The sequence below is a fragment of the Lynx rufus genome, unplaced genomic scaffold (assembly GCF_022079265.1).
Source record: "Lynx rufus isolate CCGP_SWC_20201006 ecotype Redwood Valley unplaced genomic scaffold, mLynRuf1.p SCAF_9, whole genome shotgun sequence".
Classification (NCBI taxonomy): Eukaryota; Metazoa; Chordata; class Mammalia; order Carnivora; family Felidae; genus Lynx; species Lynx rufus.
The window spans coordinates 18,497,410-18,520,458 of record NW_025814897.1 but is presented as its reverse complement, the minus strand read 5'-3'; the positions used below and the strand labels follow the sequence as shown (position 1 = coordinate 18,520,458).

The following is a 23,049-nucleotide window of genomic DNA, read 5'->3' as shown; positions in this document are numbered from 1 at the left end:
GACCACCTAGCGCTTCTGAAAAAGGGCCTTCTTTCCTGATGTTCTGTGCTCCCTGGCTGCAGCCCTTTTCCCACTGGCACCAGTGGGTCAGCGAAAACATGGCAGAGCCAGAGACACAGAACCTAGAGGGATGGAAGGCGGAGAAGAGTCAAAGAACAGTTGCTGTTGGTTCCACTTGGGAGGTGAATTTCCCCCAGAGCTGGTTATGATTACTCAGACCAGTGTCTGTGTTTGCTCAATGGCCACAAATACAGCCACCTTCCCTCTGAACACCCACCTCCCTTCTTAACTCAGGGATAGCCATCCCTGGGACAGGGCCTTCCTCGAGTCAAGCATTTCCTGCCACTCACTCCCTGTTTCTGGACCATTTGTGCTCAAATGGTTTTCTTGTTTTCCGGCTATGGTATTGGGTGGGCAGGAAAAGTAAAGATCCTTTTTGCTGTTCATTCTTCATAACGTGTGGCTATGTTAACCTCACCCTCACTCTTGGGCAATTTGTCTTAACAAGGAGAGTTTTGAGGAGCCCGGAAACCCTCTCCCTGGCCCCCTGCGCGAGCACGCCCTTCCATTTGGATGGGATGCCAGCTTACCACACCCAGTCTGGACCCGCCAGTCTCCGATTGGAATGCCGAGGGCCTGGCACACGAGCGCGTAGGCCTGGATGGCTTGACAGAGGAGTGTCCCATTGTCCCTCACGCTGCACAGGTCATACACACAGCTGTGCACAAAGGCTGTGGGGTCCACGACGGTGCCACACTCCCACAGGGGGCCGTCCGTCTTGTTGAGGAAGCCGCAGTAGTCCGAACCAAAGAAGAGGGCTTCCGTGGCTGTGTCACACAGAGTGCAGTTGTCCACGCAGCCCGAGTCGCACTTCCAGTCGGCATGGTAGACCCGCCAGCTCTCTCCTAGATCCAGGACAGACATGGCCGGCCTGCCGTCAGGGCGGAGGAAGTCATCCAGCGGGTTTTTATTGTAGTTCCCACAGAGCCCACACGTGGAGTTTATGTAGGAGCCTGGGATGGAAATGGAGGCGTAGTGCTGGCCATCAAACGTCACTAAGAGCCCAAAATCCGTTTCCACGGCAGTTGACATGCCACTCTGGTAGATTTTCACCGCCCCCAAGTCTAAGGTGACCGGCAAGGAAGTCACTAGGTCATTAACCTGCCAACAACAGTAACAATAAAAGGCAGGTGAGCAGGTGCCAGGGCAATGGGTCCCGCGGAGGTCGGGAAAGGGAGGCCAAAGCACTCTCCAGAGAGAATGGTCCCCCCCCCCCCGGATGGCCTAGGCTCCAGTAAGCTTGACTTCTGTTAAGGCAGAGGCCTGGGGGAAGCCACAAAAGCAGGGTGGCGTGGGCCAGCCAAGCACTGTGCATTTGAGACATGACAGGCATTACCACTACTGCCCTAGACTCCTCTGGGGAACAGATGGTTGTCAACCCTTCCTGGCTGGCTCTAGGGCTGGCTTCAAGTCTCTTGGTGAAAGACTAGTGATGCTGTTTTCCTTTTCACTCATCTAAATTCATTCTTTAAGTCTCCACTGAAGTCACATCTTTTCCATGACCTCGTCACTGCCTATAGCACTCCCTGATCCCTCCTCCCAGCTGAAATGTGTGCCATGCTGCCCTGGTATTATTCTCTGAGTGCATCACCCTGTCACGTCCTGATACCAGGACTATGTCATGTAATCATTCAGCAACACGAACAAACGTGAACGCCTACTGTGTACCAAGCACTATGTTAGGTGCTAAGGAATAAAGAATAAAGAAAATAATTGTCCCCACCCCTCATGGAGGTCCCGGTCTACTGAGGAAGAGAGACACAAATAGATATTTATAATACGCTGTTTTAAATACGCATTAATGGATCATACAATGGGAGGATAGCAAGTGACCACTATATCCAGCCTAGGGGGGGTCACACAAGACTTTTTGCAGGCAGTAAGTCTGCCCTGGGTCTTTGAAGATGAACAGAAGTAGACAAAGGAAGACTGGGCTCAGGGATTTCTAGGACAAGAGAGTAAAGGCGGGTGGTTAGGAACAGCTACGTGAATACGGGGTTGCCCATTGGGCGGGGCGGCCAGAAACGAATCTGGAGACACGAGCAAGGTCCACGGTCCATTTAGTCAACACATGGCAATTTAGGCCTCTCTGTGTGCCATGCACTGTTCTAAGGGTTGGGGATTCGCTTTGAGTGAAATGGACACAAATCTCTGCCCCACGGAACTTATATTTTAGTTGAGGAGACCGAAACCAAACAAAATAAACAAGTAAAATATATAGGTATGCCAGGTTGAGCAATTATGCAGAAAAATAGAGCAGGGAATGGGGATCACAAGTGCCGGGGAAGAGGGTTTTTAACTTGAAATAGGATGGTCAGGGAAGGGGATATTTGAGATGAGGAAGCAAGCCAGGAGCTTATCTGGGGTGACAGTGGATCACGCAGAGGTGACAGCCAGGCCCAAAGGTGGCGTGTGCCTGGGTGCTCCCAGCACGACTGGAGCAGAGACAGCAAGGAGAGGGCAGTGGCAGATGATGCCAGAGAGATAAGGGCAGCCAGAACAGGTAGACCTTTGTCGGCTATTGTAAAGCCTTTGGCCTTGACTCCGAGCAAGATGGAGAGCCAAGAGTGTGTCTAGGGCAAAGGAGGGACGTGATCTGACTTCCATCTTAAAAGAATTCCTCTGGCTTTCGTGTTGGGTGCAGACCCTGGAGGGCCTTTTAAGCCATGTTTTAAACAAAACAAATTCCATAAAAGCAAAAACCACTTGGATTTCTATGCTGCAGAGAAAGCCCCAAAAGGTTTTAAGTAAGGGAATGACATAGTCAGATTTGCATTTCAGAAAGCCCACTCTGGCCAGCAGGTCAAGATTAGAAGCAGAGAAACCAGACAGGAAACTGATGCAAAAATCCAGGGGCGATGGAGCATGAGGGCCTAAACTACATACAGACGTGAGAGAGTGGGACAAGCTCATGGAGTCTGCTCGGTAGGACCTCGTGGGTTTTTTTGCAGCGGGGAGCAAGAAATGGGGAACAGTCAAGGGCGAGTCTCAAGCATCTGGCTCACGTGAGTGGGTGGCTTGAGAAGCCTCCAACAAAGAGAGCTCATTTTCTTCTCTTTTACATTTAACACGCCCAGCACCTGTAGACATCACGTTTATAGGCTGGGATGGGAAGGTTATCCCTACGTCAGTCCTAGATGGGACACACTGTGAGTGCACAGTCAATACATTGGAACTATATCGATCTCGGGCACACGGGAAGGAAAAGGGTCTTTACGGCCACCATTGTAGCTACTTCCTCAGTCTTCCAGGAAGTGAGGCAGTAGCCTATCTAAGCATCTCTCCAAGATTTACCATCGCAGATGTCTTGTGCCATGGCCTGCCTCTAATGGGAGGGGGGGACCAAAAAAATAGGCCTGAGAAATAAGCTATCCTACAGAGAGCTACAAGTAGAGAGAAAAACCTAGGAATTGATCGATCTATCCTTATCTCCTAGGTAGCAGTTTAGCCGACAAGGGTGAGAAAAGCCATGTTATAAGGAAGGTCGGCTAGCAAGAGCCCTGGATGACCATCATGTACTGTCCATGCTGAGACGGAGAATGAACTCTTCCCCAAGGTTAGTATAACTGTAAGTTCCAGGTATGCCCACTGACCAATGCTGGCAATGGCCAATGTCACCTGCCAGCGATATAAGCTCTGAGCCTCAATTTCCTCAATGGCCTCCTCCACTCTCTCTCAAGCTCCTGCTAACAAAGGGCAGTCTTCTGTGTCTCGAAGCAAAAGCCATGGGGTGAACCGTCTCTGGATATTACAACAGTCCCCCCCAACCCGGTTCCTCTGCATCAGATCTTGTTCTACTTAGACTGACATAAGCCCTAGGCTGACCACGGGCACCACCATCTCCCAGTTTCTACCCTTCTCCCTGGTGTAAGTGTTCACTGCAACCCCATTCATTCCCAACAGAAAACATGTCTCCGTTTAAACCACCGATTAGAGAGATACTGCGTTCGTCCCCCACAGTGCTCTGAGAAGGAGCTCTTGGGTGATTTCTTCTTTCATCCCGCCGGCCTCAACTCTTGACTAGCCAAGGGTAACTGGACCTCTTCTCATCACTTCCCTCTTCTCCCTGTCTTCTAGCCACTTTCCTGATACTGTCTCTCCTAGGATGTGGGTACTGGGTGGGAGGGCGGGGTGAGGAGAGAGAACTAGAATTGTAGAAGCATAGGTCTTAGAACTAAAAGGGATTTGGGTGGCAGTGGAAATGTGGGAAACAGCATGTATTAGGTGCCCACTGTGTGCCAGGCTGTGTACTAGATGTCACACGCGGCTGTTCTATTTCATCCCCAGGACAAACTCAGAAGGACCTTATCATCTTCCCCTTTTGCAGATGAGGAAATTGAGGTTCAGAACTTGCACGGCTGGGAGGTGACAGGGCCTGACTCTCATGAGCTGGGCTCCAAAGCCACTGCTTTCTGCTGCCTTTATCCCAGTGCTAAGGAGAGGTAGCCATACTGTGGCCATAGAGCCCTGCCTCCTAGACACTATCACCCCATTTTACAGATGGAAAAAAAGAAGCCCAAAGCACACTCAGCCGGCAGTGGTCACACAGGGATTGTGCGCATCTGACCCCAGAGTCCGAGTTCTTCCTCCCCATATGCTATTTGGCCTTGAAGCCCTTTTCAATGGGGCACCCTAAACTACCTGAGTTTATTTGGGGGAGAAATATGAAAACTGGTAAGTATTAGCTAGAAGGAGACATTTATTATATTATGGATGTTAGTTGGCTGTCTTTAGCCCCCATTAGCATATGCAATCCTAAATTGTTTGCTTTGTTATTTGAAAACAATCCAAAGGGGGGAAATCCATATACAGGAACCAGTCCCCAGCATATGGAGAAAGGGGATCTATATGTTGCAAGAACAGATCTTGCTGGCCATTCCGGCCAGGCCGAGTGTGTCTGGAGAAGTCAGCTGCCTCACAGGCATTTCAAAGCCTCCTTCTTGCTTCCTATCCCTCTCCCTGCCTGTCCCCATTTGACCCTGGGTGGGGGCTCCACTGTCCGTGGAGTCACCCCCCCACCCAGCAGAGCAGGTGTATCCAGAGACACTGGGAAGCCGTTTGGCCAAAGGAAAAGGAAGCCATTGTTAGCTCACAGTTGGAGTCACATAACCTTTTCTTTCTGAAACATTTACATTCACGTCCACATCTCCCTGTCGCTACAGAAAATTGAGGAATCCGTGCCCTATGCCTGGACGATGGAAAAGAGCCACACAAAATTAGCAGAGCTGCTGGGCCTGAAAGAAATGGCAATGCTCCTTTCCTTCTGAAAAAAAAAAAAAAAAGTCTGACTGTGAGTGAAAAAGATTTTTAATCAAAATGGAAAATAGAAATAAAGCATAAAGCTTTCTTCCTCAACTACAGATATCATACACATCCATCCCCACAATACAGGCAAGCAGGAGAAAGCTGGGGAACATTTTTCTGGCTTGAAATAGTAGCATCTATCTACAAGAATAAGTATTGTGCTCAGCAGCACAATAGAAATTTAAAAGGGAAAAACGTCAAACTTCCGTACCCCCAACTCTGACCTTGATTTCATATGCAGAACTGTCCCTAGAGAGACTAACCAAATAACAGGCAAATTGGCATTTCAGCCACAGTAAAACCTCACTTTTCTAATTATGACCATGATAAGCTGCACAGACCTAGGCCAGGCAGAGCCAGAAAAAGTGGAATTAGTTCCTCGGTCCTGCCTTTTGTTGGACATGCTGTGTCAATTAAAACTACAACGCATATTAAAAAAAAAAAAAAAAAAGAAAGAAAGAAATCCCCGCATTGGCATCAGTTCTGGTTTGTAATCTCCGTAATGACCTGCATGCATGGGGATTAAGGATCGCACGGGGTTGCGCAATCAACCCCTCGTGGTCTTGGTTATTAGTGCTTGAATAAATACACGGCTGCAACAAGGTTTTCATTAACGTTATGAAAATTGGGGCCTCCACAAATTGAGTAATTGCCAGTGGCTTCTTGCTCTCCCTCCTTTGCGGATGTGCCTGCCTGAAATCCAGGTGGGCAGTGACAGGAATCATTTGCATACGCTAAACGGACCGGCAGATATCCACTTTCCCCTCTCTTATTCCAGGCAGGAGTGGGAACCTGTCGGAGGGTGTTTGGGCAAAGCCTTCTCAGAACCTTCCCACCGGCGTCGTGAAAGAGCTCAGCAAGCCTGCTCCCAGGGGGGGCCCTCACCAGCGGTGCCTCTGGAAACACCAATCAATTTGGAGCTTTTTCCAACAATGCAGCAGTAGATTTTGGGCAAACAGGAGGGGGGTGGGGGTGGGGGAGGGTTGTTAATGAAAGGCCGTACTGAGTTATGGATGTATATTCTGTGTTGGCACACCATCTCCAGGGCATGACCATGTGGCTGCTGCTATTGCAAGCCAGGTCCCTGAGAAACTCAGCCTACCTCTCTTCCCAGTTACTTCTGAGCTTGGACATGTGGGCATGTATGCACGTATGTGACAGCGTGTGTGTGTGTGTGTGTGTGTGTGTGTGTACGTGTTTAGGAGGTAACTAGGAATTTCAGTGTACTTTAAGCTATATAGTAGAAAGAAATATCAAGGAGAGAGCTGAGGTTGGCTCTTGTACAAATAAAATTTAGCCTAGTTAAAAAAATGTTACAAGCTATTTGCAAGGAAAGCGGAGCCCCGAATCTCTTCCGTACAAACATCACACAGCAGAACCAGCAGATCTGAGGAAGTCTTCCCCCGGCACAAGATTCTCCAGCTTCTCCAGCTTCCCAGGAGGGCTGGAGAGGGTCTCACCTTGACTTTTCCATAGCTTCCTTTGGGGATGAGAATCTTGTAGCCATTCACCTCCACAGAGAGCTCCTTCACCCAGGAGACGGCTGAGCCCCCGCGGTGTTCGTTTTTGGCCTCCACGCTGAAGAAGGGGAGGCTGGAAGTCTGCAAACACTGTCGGGCCAACAGGTAGGCACAGGAGCCTTGGAAGTGGAAGAGGAAGCCATCAAAAGTGTGGTAGTGTGGCTCCCCAAACACCACACACGTGCTGGTCTCCACGGGGCTGCAGTAGAAGAATTTGCCTTTGGGTTCGCACACTTCGTAGGGGCTACAGGAGGCCTCCTGGCAGTAGATCTCATTGTTGAAATCTAGACAGCGGCATTTGATGGTACAGTTCAGGTCATCCCAAAACACCTCCCCTCGCCGAAGGAACTGTCCTGGGGAAGAATGACATTAGAGCCAACATTTATTGAGCATTTACCCTCCAGGCCAGGCGCTGGGCTGAATGCTTTTCCTGCATTATACCATGGAATCCACACAAGAGCCCTATTTGGCAGGTATTATCGGCCTCACTCGATGAAAGAGGAAACTGAGGCTAAGGGGAGGTTGAGTCACCAATTCAGCCCAGAGCGCTCAGCCCCTCAGGAGCGAAGCCAGGGTTCTAAGCCGAGGCTGTGGGAATCCAGTCTACCTCTTGGCATCATCGTCTCCACGGCTAGAGAGCACACTCTCATTCAAGGGAAGACACGTCATCTTAATCCATGGCAAAGGCTGTGACGCACGGGAGTCATACCCTTCCTTCCAGGGAGAAGAAGAAGGGCACTCCAGAAACAGGCCCAGCTTTCCCTGGAAACTTAGCAACACAGATTCCTCCCGTGCTAACTTGTTCACTCATCCGTTCATTCAGCAAACATTTGCTGAGGGCCCAGTATGTGCCGGAAGAGATCAATAAGCATGAATCAGGAGGCAGACACACAAGTTTAAATCCCAGGCTCCCTGGGAGGGTTCTGGAAAGGGCTGATCTCTAGCTTCAAGGGCTCATAAATCGTGCAAACACTGCTTAGGCAGAACGTACATGATACAAGTTGCCTTCTCTCTCACCCTAGGTAGGCCCTGTCCTTATCCACCGGCAGAACTTCTGGACAGAATCCAGGTTAGGAGGAGAGTGAGGTTGGGGGAGGGATGTCCTTTATGGGATGTACTAATTTTAATATGTGCTGCTGTTTATTTGGCAGACAATCAGGCTTTGAAACAATTCCCAGGGGCGCCTGGGGGGCTCAGTCGGTTAAGCGCCCGACTTCGGCTCAGGTCATGATCTCACGGTTTGTGGGTTTGAGTCCCGCGTTGGGCTCTGTGCTGACAGCTCGGAGCCTGGAGCCTGCTTCGGATTCTTTGTCTCCCTCTCTCTCTGCCCCTCCCCTGCTCACGCTCTGTGTCTCTCTCTCAAAAATAAATAAACATTTAAAAAATCAAAAAAATAATAAAAAATAAAACCAGTTTCCTAAATCAAAGATCTCCCCCCACCAAAAACTCAAACTTTGCCAGTAATTAATATCAACCCTCAACTGAAAAGGAAGCGTCTCTGGGCTGGGGCCTGCGATCTTGTCCCCTGCTGGGTCAGAGCCAAGAGGCCGAGAAAATGGTCACAAACCCCGCAGCCAACTTCCAAGACCACCGGCTTACTTCTATCTGCCTCAGTGTTCTAACCTGTAAAGGGCGGGGGGCAGTGCTATTTTCTCATCCCTGTCCCATGGGGAACAGCGATGCCACAACCAGTCCACATACACAAGTTGATAGAGGCGGAAGCATTTGTAAATTGAAACATGTCTGAAAAGGAAAGCATCAGAGGCACAACATGAAGAAATGTAAATGACGTCCTACATCAGGAGTTGACTGTTTGAAACTGTAGTTTGGAAAGATTGGTCAGGTTCGTCTCTAGAACTGAGTACTCAGTGAACGGCATAGGCTGCAAGACGACCCCAAGCAGAGAGCATGGGCGCATCCGGAACAGTCTTTTCTGTATCCGTGCAACAGGAACGACGATGTCTCCACAGGCAATTATGTTTCATACCTGCTGAGAATAGAGCCCAAATGTGGGATAATAGATTTATTCACATTCCCAGCAGGTCATATGCATCAGCCCCGAAGACAGGCCCCGAACCTCAATGCTCTTTGGCACCGGTCCAGGCTGCATATATTTTAACAGCCTCCGCTAAGTATGATTTCCAGTCTCTGCTCTCAGGCTTCCAATAAATGAGAGGAAAATGCCTTTGAATAGAGGAGGATTGGACCAAAAGGTAGACTCTCTGAGATAATTCTGTTTGCAAAGCGATGATATAATAAACCAGCTCTATGCAAATCTCCCCCTGCTATCACCCAGGCCAAACCCGATTCTCATTAGATTGATATATGTCTAGTGGCACATAAAAATGCACAGCAGTCTGTATAAGGATATTGAATTTGCCCTGTATGTGAAACCCAAACCCATAACTCAGGAGGAAAAGAATGAAGTCAAAGTGGAGACTTTGTACACGGCTGGCATCCGACCAACTCCACAGCTCTGCAAGCCAATGTTTTCCATTATCACGGCATTTCATTCCCAGGGCTCAGGCGAGAGGCTGTCACTGGGCACTCAGGTTGCACGGCCACAGCCAGTCGGCTCTGTGATGCTTGGACACAGGGGCAGAGGCACTGGGTACGTCTAGTCCGGGCCGTCAAGGGGAGATAGAGAACATGGCATTGGTCTCGTATCTCTCACAAGACCTTAAGTGGGACTGTATTTACACTCTGTATGGGAGCAGGGCACGATCTCTGCAAGACTGGTGAGCTCAAGAGCTAGATTCTTTCCCAGCCGGTTTCATACCGGCTTAGCTCCAAATCATTTATTTGCTAATTTTGGAACGTGGAGGACTTCAGAGAGTCTACGGAGACAAGGATGCCCAGGCATGTAAATGCCCATCTTTACAAATGACCTTTCGTTAGAGCCAAGTCAGGAGGTTTGATAAGCCAGGCCGCAGTGCAGGGAATGGGGAAGGAGGCGTGGGCATCTCAGACCGGGTGGACATGGTTTTTCTGTCTATCACACAAATGGAAGCTGAGTCAAGAGAGAACTCAGAGGCCTCCCAGGGCTGCTGAGACATGTAGGTCCCCAGACCACGCTTCCTATCGGAGGAGGACAAGAGACCTCCTGAAACCTTCATCCCAAGCCCAAACTTTCTTAAACATCTGCATTTCTCCCCAGGGTCTTCCTCTGTGCTTCCACAGCCCCCCTACCCTTTCTTGTCCATTACAATGTGGCCTAGACTGTGTCATCACTGTCCCCCTGGCTGTCTCTTCTATCACAGCAGTGTCATGAAAGCCAGAGTTCCTTCATGCCCAGCACCTGATGGAGTGGAGCCCCCCTGTTGGGGCTTTCTAACGTTCTTTGGAAAGAAGCAATGAACGGCTGGCTGGCTGGCTGGCTAAATGGATAGATGGGCAGATGGTTGGGTGGACGGACAGATAGACAGGAGGATGGACAGATAGACAGGTGGATGATGTCCTGATTCTAGTTGCAGGAGTCTCCACTCCAGAAGCAGAAATACGAACAGAAACACGGCTTTCTGAATACTTTCACACACATAAGAAGCAGGAATCTATAAGCCAGGATGTTCTTGTGAGAGTCCCGGGCTGTTTTGCACATCCAAAGAGGTTTTGGATAGTTTAGAAAAGGCCCCAAACTTTGGATGCCACCGTAAAGGAAGAGAGGCTCAGCTACAGCTTGTTCAACACAGACCTAAAGCCAGCTTTGATTCTCCCCAAACTCCTGTATGTTTTGCCGCTGCAGACAGGAGTTTAGGAGACGCTACCCTGAAGACGATGACACTTCCCCCCCCCCTTTCTTTCTAATCACACTAGGGCGTGCTGATTTACTCCCGTGGAGACGTGGCAACGCTCTGATCTCTCCCACTCCTGCAGATCTACAGGGTGCAGATGGCAAAGCAGGAGTGAAGAGGAGAAGAAAAATGGAAAGGGGGGGGATGGCAGCAACAACAACAAGAATAATGTTAAGCAGGAGGGCTCCCTTCTGTCCCTCTGGCTGAGCAATCGCTCAAGAGCCACGTCCACTTCTGCGGAGTTATTTCGAAGGGGAAGCTGTGTTCACACCCCAGGCAAGGACTTCGAAAACCGCTGTGGAGCAAATGCAGGGTTTCAGCTCCCGGTGTGATGAATGTGCATGCTAAAATTACCTTGATCTCCATTACCCAGCTGAGAGATGTCAAGAGTAAGGCATCGGGAACGAGCCCGCCCCCGTGGCTTAAAAGCCTGCCTGTCAATCCACACCAAGCAAACCCTGCTTTGCCATATGGAGAAGAGGAAAAGCCTTTACCTCTGGAGGTGCAGCCATTGGCTGGGTCAATTTCCTTCCCGTCAACTTTGAATGCCCAGCGGCCTGGAACATTGACGTTCGTGGTCTCTTGGATATTCACAATATCAGGGGTTCTTGACCCCGGGAGGCTGAAGAAATTGGTGAGGTTTCCACCATTAAATCCTGCCTAGAGCGCAAAAGGAAGGCGAGACTTGAACACAAACACCACCCTTGTGGGTTAACTGGCCCTCGTACCTTATTTTCAGATTCCGGCACATTGAAATCAGGAGACCCCTTTTCCTGGAGTTCCCGGGGCCACCACTGCAGGTGAGAAAGGCCTGCCTAGTTCATGCCACACCCACATCAAGGTACCACAGATGGGCAAGATTAGCCTCTCGGTCCACCTGCAAAATCAGACACGCTTCTCTAGCTCAAAACGGTTGGCAGGGTTCCCTCCAGCATGCTGAGCAGCCTAAGCAAGGAGAAGAGTACTTCGGAAACAGGGTGGACATGAGATGGAGAGCCACATACCTGTGCCATCACTCCCCCAAGGCCAGTCAGGGGGTCACCGCCGCTCGCTGTCCCAGTGGTCCAATTGATTTCATAATAATTGAAGAGCGTGAATGTATAGGATCCATCAGACACCAGGACAGCCTGGAAGGTGTTCACCTACAGGATGGCAGTGGGTGGTCTCATGACTTCCCTTCCCAGAAGCTCCTCTCCCCAGCCCCCTCTACCCTGCACCTTCCCTGCCCCCCAGCAGCTCAGAGCTGCTCCAATGCCAGCCCTCACACTCTGCCTCCTCTCTGAATTTGTTCTCGCCCCCAGTCGGGAAAGCAAGACATGTGGGAGCATGCACCTGAAAAGAGAAATTGCCTGAGGAGAACCTAGGGGCTGACTCAGCACCCCTTTTACAGCTCTGGTTCAAACCAGAGAAGTCAGAGGCCCCGCTCGGCTTGTGATAATGCGTGAGCACCTATAGATGGCAGCATGAGAATAAACTATAGGAAGTGGTCCAGGCAGGGGAAGGGCCACAAGCACCTGTTCCCTGAGCAGGTTGGATGGGGCGTCGGCAGGCGGGGAGGAGGCCCATCAAATGCCCGTCAGTGTTGACTAAGAGCCAAGGTCTGCACTGTGCTCTCTTGCGTCCTGGAAAACACCCGCTAATCTTGGTGAGCTGTCTCCCCTCTTTAAAATGGAAGTTGGAATGTGGTTTTTAAAACGCACTTTTTGGGGGGAAACTGCTCTTCTAATTGAGCATTTATGTATCACTTTATATCTGCAGAAATCTCAACACCCGCCTGTACCTCAGACCGATGCTAAGGGGGGCAATTTTTTTGGCCCTTTCTCATCTGAGAGCTTAAAAACCGAGGGCTAAGGGAGATGAATTTGCTGGACATTTTGCAAGGATCTAGCGACAGAAGATGGGATTCGAGCCGGAGCCCCCAGTCTCTCTCTTAGTGCACTGTCATTACACGCGGTCTTCATTTTCACCTTTTTAGGATAGAGATGTTATATAAATTCAAACAAGCCTCGCAAACAGTTTCCAGAAACAAGCCATAGCCAGCTCTGTCCTTTACTGTTTCCCTTGGTTAATCCCTACCCCTCGACACGGGTTTTCAGGAAATGCAAATAAAAGGAGGGCTAAAAGAGAGGAGGCTGACCTTTTCCATTCAAGCCTCACACTTTCCCCAGCTGCCTGATACCATCGTGGCTAACGTTCCGTCAGACACAGAGGAAGACCCAAATTCTTATCCTGTGTAATCAAACTGGGGTGGAGGATCTTGGAAGCCCCAAATCTCCCATCCTAGACAGTCTCGGGGAGGGAGACAAGGTGCAAGTAAAGAAAAGCCCTTTTTGTAAATGCGAATTCTCTGCTCGAGCTCTGTGCCTGCCATAGCCGATGGCGTTCATGATAGGGTCGGGCCGGTATATGCCTCTACTCTTTGGCCCAGCTCAACAAAAGAGTTAAGTGGGGCACCGAGATGCCTGAGCAGTCAGCTCGAGATTTTGCTCTAAGATCACTGCAGGGTCAGGTTCTGGAGACAGGCATCAAGTCAAGGTCACAGGAGGTCTGAAGAGCAACCCTCCTCCAGACTGGGATTCTCCTTCAAGGAGAACATCCCTTCTCCTGAAATAAAGTTGGAAATATCTCTGGTGCAAGCAGGTCTTGAGAACAACCCAGAAGTCACCCCAAAGCCAATCAAGCACCCTAACCACCCCACAAGGGCTGGCTCACCCTCGCGCACGTTCTGCCTCGCTCTCACACACCCTACACGTACGTATCTCCTCAACATTTGCTCTTAGGCTCCTCCCGATCTGTTTTTGGTGAAACCGTGTTTTTTCCATTCTTGAAAAGCCCTTTTATTTTGCAGAGGACTTTCAGTGATGCCTGGAGGAGGAGGCAGCTGGAGGGGAGAGTCCAGGAATTGGAGTGAGGGGATATTAACTTGAACCTTGCTTGGCCTCCTGTGAGGTTCAAATCTCCTCGCTTGTCACTAGGGCAGCTCACTTAACTTCTTGGGCCTATGCCCCCACCTTTCAGGTGGAATGAGTTTTGCTTACTACACAACATCCCTGTGGGGGCTAAATGAAATGCACAACTAGCCTATCACAGCACTGGGCTCACAGTAAGCTCTTAATAAACATTAGTTTTCCCTCCTGAAAGTAGAGATGTCCTCTTCTCTCTTCCTTGCTATCAGGCTTCCAATGAATGGCAACTTCCACCTCTAAGAGACTTCCCACGCCATTTGCTTATTTGGCCCAGTGATGTGTGTTCCTACAGAGGAGGGGAAACCTGGGGTGACGACAGATGGAAGAGGAGTCAATTTAAAAGACAGAGATGGATGGACACATCAGCAGCTTGGAAGGCTTGTACCATCTTTTCTCCAAGGAGCCCAAAGCACTTAGCGGTTGCCTCATTCATCCTCATTGAAAGAGTTCTTACCTAGCCCCAAAATTTCCTCCAAAGTACAAACCAGAAAGTATCTAAATTATCTTGCCATTTTTATGGCCAATGGAAGTTTTTTTGGAAAAAATGGTGGTCAGCATTTGATGGGCATTTCTTCTCCTTTATCCCCCCCACTGACACTAAAATTTATCGATCGCTAGCATCCTGCATTTTAACGTTGTAAGGTATGAGGCTTGAAGGACATAAAACATCACTCCAGGAGTTGTTAGCAATCCATAACATGACAGAGGGAAATGTATGCTGCTTGAGAGGTTATTTCTAGCCAACGCATCCACTGTTTAAACTTGCATCTTTCTGTTCTCCAGAACCTCTTAGCGGTAAAGTGCATTCTCATGCTCTGGGGTCAGAAGGTTCTAAAACACAATGTGCTCAATGCGGGCAGCCGTGAATGGCTGGCCCAGCACTTTTCCACCTCTGCCTCTAACTCAGTAGTTTCTATTCCATCCCTAAACAACTGACTCATTGCCAAGGAAATTGGAAAACAGATGGAATTGGAAATAATGCTAAGAAAGCAGAGGGCAGAGTTTTGAATGTCTTTGCTTACTGGAAATTATACAGTTGGAGATACGTCTGCTACTTCAAAAATCTCCACTGCCAAAGTCACCCAAACGAGCTGCAGACTTTTGTGAAAACTGTGTTCTGTCCCTTTATATAGAAAGTTGATTATCTCTACGATAATGCCAGTGATAATCTTCCTTATTTGACTTTTATTTGACTGCTCATTTGGGATTTCAGAGCAGATGTTGAAACTTTATTCATGAAACGCTTTAACTGCCCACTTCAATTAGCATCAAATATGAATAATTCCAGACCTGGTCACAATAAAAAAAAAAAAGGTCATAACATAATAAAATGAACCAGGTAGGTCATTTATACCCAAATCCAGCCCCCTATTTTCCACTTCCTACCAGGCTTTGTAAAAAAAAAAAAAAAGAAAAGCAATAAACAAACAAACAAACAAACAAATAAATAAATAAATAAATAAAATAAAAAAGGAGGGGGAAGGAAATCAGCTGATAGAGAGAGGCATTTGTGCCCCTGGCAAGAAAAAAAGACCTTTGGGTTCCTGAAGGGCCCCTAATCATGTGGCCTGGATAGGGTCACAGGACCTCAATCACTCTCCAGCAAAATAGGAATGCTACCTTCTGCCAGAAAATTATGGAGAGGCTCTTTTTTAGATATTCATAATGATAAGTGATAGAGATGACACATGCGAGATATCATTACAGCTGACTGGACTGCTCAGGTATGATATCTCCCTCTGTTTCCTGGAAAGTAGGTGGCAAGACTCATTAGTTTAACTCAGGAAACTGACACTCCTCAGCTCTAACAATTAGACTCCGTCACAGCAGTGAAGACGGACAAGAATTAGACTTCAGGATAGGAAGTGGAAAACAGAAAATTTGAATTATTACAGGTGTGGTACTGCTCCCTCCATAAAACGTGACTTCCTCCCATGTCACAATGAAAACCCAAGTGGCAGAGAAGGTTGCCATGTCTTTGAAGTACTTCCTGATGTCCTTGGTGGCTCTTTTCAAGATGACAGGGTCCATGGTCTCTCTGTAATAGATCTCTCCCCGGATTCCATTGTGCACATCCGCCCAAAAGGGAGCAATGAAGGCCCTCCCATCCGTCAGGGGAAAGGATTCTGGCGTGAACTGGCTCACTAGCACATTGAAGGAAACTACTCCATTGTTATTGACCTGAAAAAATAAGACAGGTTGGCCAGAATGGATCTGCAAATGTGACGTCAGAGTCACAAACCAATAGAGACATTGGCCTAATCATATGAATGAAAACAACTTTTAAACCACTGAGTTGGAACCCCCAAACACCAGCTTCCAGCACTCAACGAGGAGGTTCATTTACTCCCAGACAAACTCATTGGTTTTCTTTCACTTCCAATTTGTGGTCAGCCTCATTTCTTATTAATAATCAGTCTTGTTTTCATGTTCTTTATCCTATCTCTGTTTACACTTATAAAATGCTACCGGGGTGTGTGTGTGTGTGTGTGTGTGTGTGTGTGTGTGTGTTTGCGCACGCACATTGGGCCAGGCAAGAGGTAATGTGAACCATAAAGAAGATCCAGCATGACAGATGCAAAATAGTTAGAAAAACAACAACAACAACAACAACAACAAAACCATGGAAGCAACAAGTTAAATTAAAAAATTGTTGAGCTGTATATTATACCTTGATTCCTAGTAGAAGAGAGTCAGTAAAAGCTAAATCAAATACTCCATTATTGAACTCAGATCTCAGGATCAACCATGTCCTGTTCTGAATGAGGCATTTAAAGGACTGCTATTGATTCAATTGACTTCACAACCACTCTGTACCCACATCAAGGACGAGGTTACAACCTACAGATGCCCAATTCCATGATAGCTCTTGTAGTCTGATGGCTTCTTTGTATAATCTCTGCATAAAAATGGAGATGTGAAATCTATACGTTGTATATGTAAATGACTATCCTATGGTGATTTCTTCATGACTTGCAAAAGGCTTAGTAAGCTTATTAAATTACTGAGCCTACTGCAAATCAGAGCCAATATGCACACTCCATTGATGCAGGACCTGTACACAATTCAGCCTCTGCCTGTGCCTGCAGCTCCGTGAGATTGATTTAACCTGTGGCTTGTACAACGGCTTCGACAGCAGAAATGTCTGGGATGGGAACACTTGCAACACCTCCAGAAAACCTGGAGATCACTTGCCTATACATTTAATTGTTGGTTGCATCCTCTTAATCAGTAATATTATGGACATTAACAGTGACCCAGATCCCAGCGGTAAGTTATCAGTGCCTGGACCAAGGGTGCATCAATCTGTTTGGGGAGCCACAGTGTATGGTTTGGAAGGGAAGCGGAGATCCAGCTACAAGGATGTTAAGAGCCTCTTGGGTGCGCGAGAGAGCCAACAACCCAGAGGAGAAGCTCGAAAAAGATTGCACGACTCAGAGAACTGGAAACCCAGGGAACATTTTGCCCCCAAATAAGTCTACCCCAAATTAAGGACGCTCCTTTTGCAAGGGCAAGAATTGTTCAGACTCCATGATACAATAGAGGAGAAAGAGGAGCTCGATGAAACGCATGTTTTCTAGAGGTCTGGGAGACTAAGGCTTCCAGAATGGAAGTCCTGTACACGTCTCTCATCTCCAAAACCAGCTCAACACATTCTGAAATTTACAATCGGCTGTTACAGACTAAGGAGGTGCTTCTGTAAGTGGACCCCAAAAGGCATCTCAGGATGCCAGAGCAAGGTATTGGCTAGGAAATAACAGCTGTCATTAAGACTCACAGACTAGCGGAGGGAGGTGGTATCGACTCACATGTGTTTTGCTTACATTCTGTAGTGAAGATCAGAGGTCCTCAGACTTTTGTGGGCCTCAGAATCACCTGGAGGGCTCATTAAAACTCAGATTACCAGGATCCCTTCCCAGCTTCTGATTCAGCAGTTTGGGGGGGGGGGCGCCCTGAGATGTGGCATTTCTAACAAGCGCCAAAGTGATGTGGATGCTGCAGGTTCAAGGACCACTGGTTCGACAGTGGAGGAGGGAGCCACTTTCTGATAGGTGTCAGTCCTTAGAGATACATCAAAGTGTGGGCAATACAGAGGTCCCAGGTGCAGAGATGGCCAGAGACAGAGGCATTGGAGTTTCAGTTCTTCCTTCAGGGCAAGACACAGAATGGAATGGAATGGAATGGAATGGGATGGGATGGGATGGGATAGGATAGGATAGGATAGGATAGGATAGGATAGAATAGAATAGAATAGAATAGAATAGAATAGAATAGAATGCTTTAAGGCCAAAGATAGAGACAGGTTCAGTTTCTCTGAACCTTCTCAGTGTGCCACCATTCACTAGCAACAAACTCAAAGACCTAAAAAATAAATAAACAAATAACCTGAGAACACAGGTGCCCAGGAGAACTCTGACACAAATGGTACCATTTCTTCATGCAGGTTTGAAAATGGGACCCCATGGCATAGCTCAGACCCAACAAAGACGGCCAGTTCTGCAAACAACTTACATATAATAGCTGATTACCCCTCTACGATGCTCTGGCTCTGTTCCAAATTGGTAGGAAGCTAAAGAACAGCAGATGCCTAAACTTTTCACACCCCCAGAAGGGAAAGAAAAATGATATTGCTCCTATTGTGGTTCATTGTATCTTTTTATCTTGTCGCGTAGCAGAAATAATGTTCATGGCATCGGGGCCTCTGCTTCACTTCTGTGTTTAATCACCCACAAAAGCAATTTATTGCCCTGTATACTCCTCTACTATGAACATTAGCCATTAAATATACCTTTGACTTTCTTAATCATAAAACCTATCAGCTCATGAAATCTCAGAACTTGTCGTTCCAGCTGGCAATAAATCTTCCATTCCTGGAACCCTGGACGAAGGTGTTTAAAATGTTTTCCTTAATGGTAAACAAAGAGCAGAGCCCGGCTCTCCTCCACTTACGTAGACGGTGCGGTAAGGAACGCCAAAGAAGAAAACGGGGATGGCCAGCTTAATCTCGGATGAGCTTCCGTCGTCTACTTTCGGGGTTTTTGTGTCATTCTGCCAGAATGGATACATGAGCTCCCTGGGCTGAGCTGTCGAGAGAGACGGTGGTAAGCTAGATGGCAGGGCCCTCTTCGCTTGGCAAGCTGCTTCCCTCCCACCCACTAAAGCCAACTTCTTTCAGTGAGCCTTACAAACTAAATGCAAGTCAGACTGCCTTTTTGTTTATCCTAAACCTAAGCTGTACACAATGCATTATCTTCTGCCTCTGGAAAGGAAAGTATGGGAGCAATGCCATTTCTCCTTAGGAGAAATCACTTCATGCTTTGTTTCTGTGCTTCCATACGTTCTGGAGAGAGCAACGGTTAAAACTGTCTGGAGGGCTGTGAAATCACCCCTGCCTGGAGCTCTCAGAGCACTGAGACGGGGTTTCTCCGTCTGGCAGGGCGTAGGATAGCTTCATCCTTGATTGGAAGGCAAGCTGAGAGACGGTGGCCTATGGCTATGAACCTCCCTCCTGGCTTAAGAATTCCACTATCATGTCTTTTCCTGAAAGGAGTCCCCTCCTCCTCCTGCACAGTAGAAGATACCAGATCCCAGAAGGAAATAAGCAACAGTTGGAGCCAGGACAAAAGTGGGAGGAGAAGGTTTGTAGTAACTGGCCCGCAAATGAACTCCATTGAGCCCAGGCCCTGCGAGAGGGCTCTCTGCCCAGTTCCTATTGACGAAAGACAGACATGGGAGCCTCTGGGACGAGGGAGGCTGGGCCCCGAGAACTCTTTGGAGAGGAGGCACAGGGCTCTTACTCATCAGCCCGGTCAAAGGTGAGGGTCATCGCACGAACACACACAGCTCGCCTCTGGTAAACCACATCACCACCCATCCTGGCAACCTGGCTTATGTCTCAGAAGTGTCTCTTCCAAACTCTTGTAAAGGTGGCCTGGTTCAGCATGAGAAATTAGACCATTTCCCCAAGGTCTGTGTTACCGATGATCAGGTCCAATGGCATCTATGAAATAATCTACGTCTTTTCTCTGCCTCCGTCCTTTCTTGTCTTGAATGAAAATAGAACCATAGAGAATCACCTTTTCTTCCTTTTTTTAAGTGTTAATTTTCACGGCCAGTGGCAAATCCATTTGGGGCTTCTGGCCATGGATCTTGAGCTACCTGCTTGCAACACCCCAATCTCAGGCGAGGTCCTCTCCTTGAGAAAGTCCCTGCTCTGTGCTGATGGTGCTGATAGGCTGGCGAGCAGCTGGCCAAGGACCGTCCTGCTCCTTCGGGAGCTTTTTAGTGAGGATACGACAGCTCATGTAAGGCAGAACGCACAGGGACCAGAAAGGACTACAGCAGGGCCTGGCCAAGTGCCAGCTTCTCTCTTCCTGGAGCAGGGAATGAGAGATCTGTCTGGTCAGAGAGCTAATCTGTTTCCAATGGCTAACATCAGAGGAGAACAGGGAAACTAGCCCAGTCATTAGTGCACGAGCATTGTTCCCCGAGCCCCGGAAGTCTCCAGGAAGCCAACCAAATCGGACCGTTAAGGAGGGCTGTAGCTGGTGTAATCAGGAGCGCAGCCGACGTTCTTTATTTAATGCCACAGTCAGCAGGCAAACAAGGGCTCTTTAAAATTCGTCTTCACACACACGTAACAAATTCCAAATTCCTAGAAGGTAGGGCCTTTTTAAAAAAAAGTCTCTTTATAATCCCTATCATAGCGTTATACATAGACACTTATTAAATTTGAAGGGTGATGCACTTTCTTAAATTAATAATAACAAATCAAACCATGTCATGGATTTATCTTTCATAGGGAACACTTTAGGAGTCGTGCCCGAGTATGAGTAAGGGCTGAAATTCATGCTGAATTGTAATCATTTCAATGAAAGGATTAATTCAGATTCTGGGAAGCCTTGGCCAGTCTGTCTAGGAAAAGGAAAGTCCATACCTCTCAGGGAGGACACAGGAAAGTGTGGTCATGGAAGCTATCTCTAACTTCTTTCCTTGCTCTAAAGGTGAGGCAAATTTGCAAGATTCTTCTCTTCATGAGTGAACCTAACCAGTTCATGATTTTAAACAGGAGAGAATGAATCGTTCAAATTTTTCCATTTTAAGAATACAAATAATAAAGATACCAAATATTGTCAGTACTTGATAAATACTTGTTGAATGAGAAAGGTGCTTAATAAAGGGAAGTAGGTTGAAACTATAGTAGTTTCCACCTTCAAAGCCATCACTATTCTAAAAAAAATACAACTTGTGAACAGCATGGCCTATCATTAACAACAGAATTAACAAAAGAAAAGATGATGCCTACCCATGCCGGCTTTAGGCTGAGAATTTCACAATAAATATATAACTATGCTCCCAGAACTTTTTTTTTCTCACCAAATAAAACATAAATTTCTTAGAGCAGGTGTAGGAGGCTAGGGTCCATAGGACTCTCATTACTGTGGGGTTTCACACTATAGTTTGCATATTATCACTGTTTAAAGTTACCCAACCGTAGCAAAAAAATGTTAGGGTTATACACGCAGTATAGATCTGTTTACTCAGATTTGTAAGCATGTGTCAGCTGAACCCAACAAACAAAACCAAGAAAGATGCTTTAGTATTTTAGTCATAAAAGTTTCAAATCTGCATAGATTTCCCCATCTTTCTTCTCTAAAATACAAAAACAGTAGAAAGAAATGTATGTAGCCTCTCACCTACCCAGGGCAATGCTACCCAGAGAAGATGAAATCACTGAGGAGAATAATTTTCACATTTCACTGCAAGTTTTAGGTTTTCTTGCCATTGTACAAGGCCACGAATATACAAGTCAAAGACATAAATGCCATTGGGAATTCCTGATTTGGGCTAAAACAAGTATATTTTTTAAATACCCTTTAAAACCTGAGCCACTGGTTAAATGCCCTCATTGGAATCAATCATCAGGCACATGAACTTATACCATATACTTTTAATGAAAATTATTTGCATTATTTTAAAGATCGACTCCATTAACATGGGGCAACCTGGCATATATAAATTGTGTTTGAAGTTAAATAAGAAAAAGGAAGAATCGAAGTGAATGCCATTCAAAGTTAATGAAGTTTGCCCTTGACCACGGAGTGTGATTTACATTTTTCTTGCTGTATCTGTAGACACATGTCCACCTGCCCTGACGATTACAGTTCCAACAAAAGTATCTCTTTATAAATTCAAGAGCATGCTAATCAAGAGCTTTATGGAATTCTGGAGTACTCACCTTGCTGCTGTACAAGTGCGAAGATGAAAGAGACCCAAATTCTAAGTAATGATGAATAATTCATCCTGGAATTTTAAAAAGAAAAAGAAAAAAAAATCCCCAGCTTGTCAGAGTAAATAGAACACCAGGTGTGTTTGGTAGCAAATCCCAAGCCACATCACAACCATCATAGAACAAATTCACATAACAACATCAACAGTTCTGCATCAGGTTGAAATTCCCTGAATGCTGGCAGGTCCTCCCGAGTTCAATGCTTCACGAACAAATTAGACTCCCCCATGAGATGCCAGTTCGTAAGTACAATAAGATCATTCAAATTGCAGGAAATTCTATGGAATCAATGAAGGTGGCAAGGAGTAAAGGAAAGGCGTCTATGCTGTAGCTACCAAGGACGAGAAATAGGACCAGACTCTAAAGAGGCAGGTCCTGCGTTGTGTCTCTAGAACGAGCATCCGTCCTCTGTGAGACCTGGCTCTCCTCATTTTTAAAATAGCTTTTGATCAGGGGCAAATAAAAAGTTGATTAAAGCACAATGTATTTCTGCAGGTAGGAGAGGAGGATTTAGAGTTTTGGCATCGCCTTCCCTCTAGGACAGAGCCAATCCATCATTTTGAAGTACGGACCAGATTCACAGGCAATAGAAGACTCTGTCCACTGACTTTCCTTAGTGAAAGGAACGACAGACACGTTGGTAATAGAGAGGAACCACGCCAGGATTGCTCCTTGGCATTACAATAAAAATAGAATCCAGTACGTAGCAAGCAAGTAATTAGTTCCAGCAAATTAATTAAAGCAGGAACATCACAAAAGTGAACTTGTTTGCATCTTAGTTACAATCATTGAACTGGCGGCTTTGTCCTCCGTGAGGAGCGTGGATGGTCTGTGCCGCTCCACAAAGCTGAGATGCGCACACATGATGCAAAGATCCAAGTTACGCATATACCTGCTTGAGAACCAAGTACACAGGTAGACCCTGCAGTCTGCTCTGATAGAATTCTCAAAAACTGAAAAAACCCCTCCTCTTATTGTTGGAAACTACTGCAATTTTTCAGCCACATTTTCATGGAAAATCAGTGAATTTACCCTGGGAGAGTTTTATTGTAAATCTTCAATGTCAGGTATATACATTGAAGTCTCAAGCACACAATAAATATTAGTCCATTTGCTGA

The 23,049-nt window shown here is 47.1% G+C and overlaps 1 protein-coding gene across 1 annotated transcript in view; it reads right to left on the bottom strand.

Moving 5' to 3' along the window:
• Positions 1-21,944, bottom strand: part of TECTA (tectorin alpha) — a 70,004-nt gene extending 48,060 nt beyond the window's left edge. The window contains exons 1-7 of the mRNA XM_047071662.1: positions 21,881-21,944; positions 18,592-18,725; positions 15,535-15,822; positions 11,680-11,817; positions 11,170-11,335; positions 6,825-7,237; positions 591-1,161 (exon numbers count right to left, since the gene is read on the bottom strand). Of these exons, the coding sequence (XP_046927618.1) occupies positions 591-1,161; positions 6,825-7,237; positions 11,170-11,335; positions 11,680-11,817; positions 15,535-15,822; positions 18,592-18,725; positions 21,881-21,944 (1,774 nt within the window). The remainder of the gene's footprint in view (positions 1-590; positions 1,162-6,824; positions 7,238-11,169; positions 11,336-11,679; positions 11,818-15,534; positions 15,823-18,591; positions 18,726-21,880) is intronic.
• Between the last annotated feature and the right edge of the window lie 1,105 nt (positions 21,945-23,049).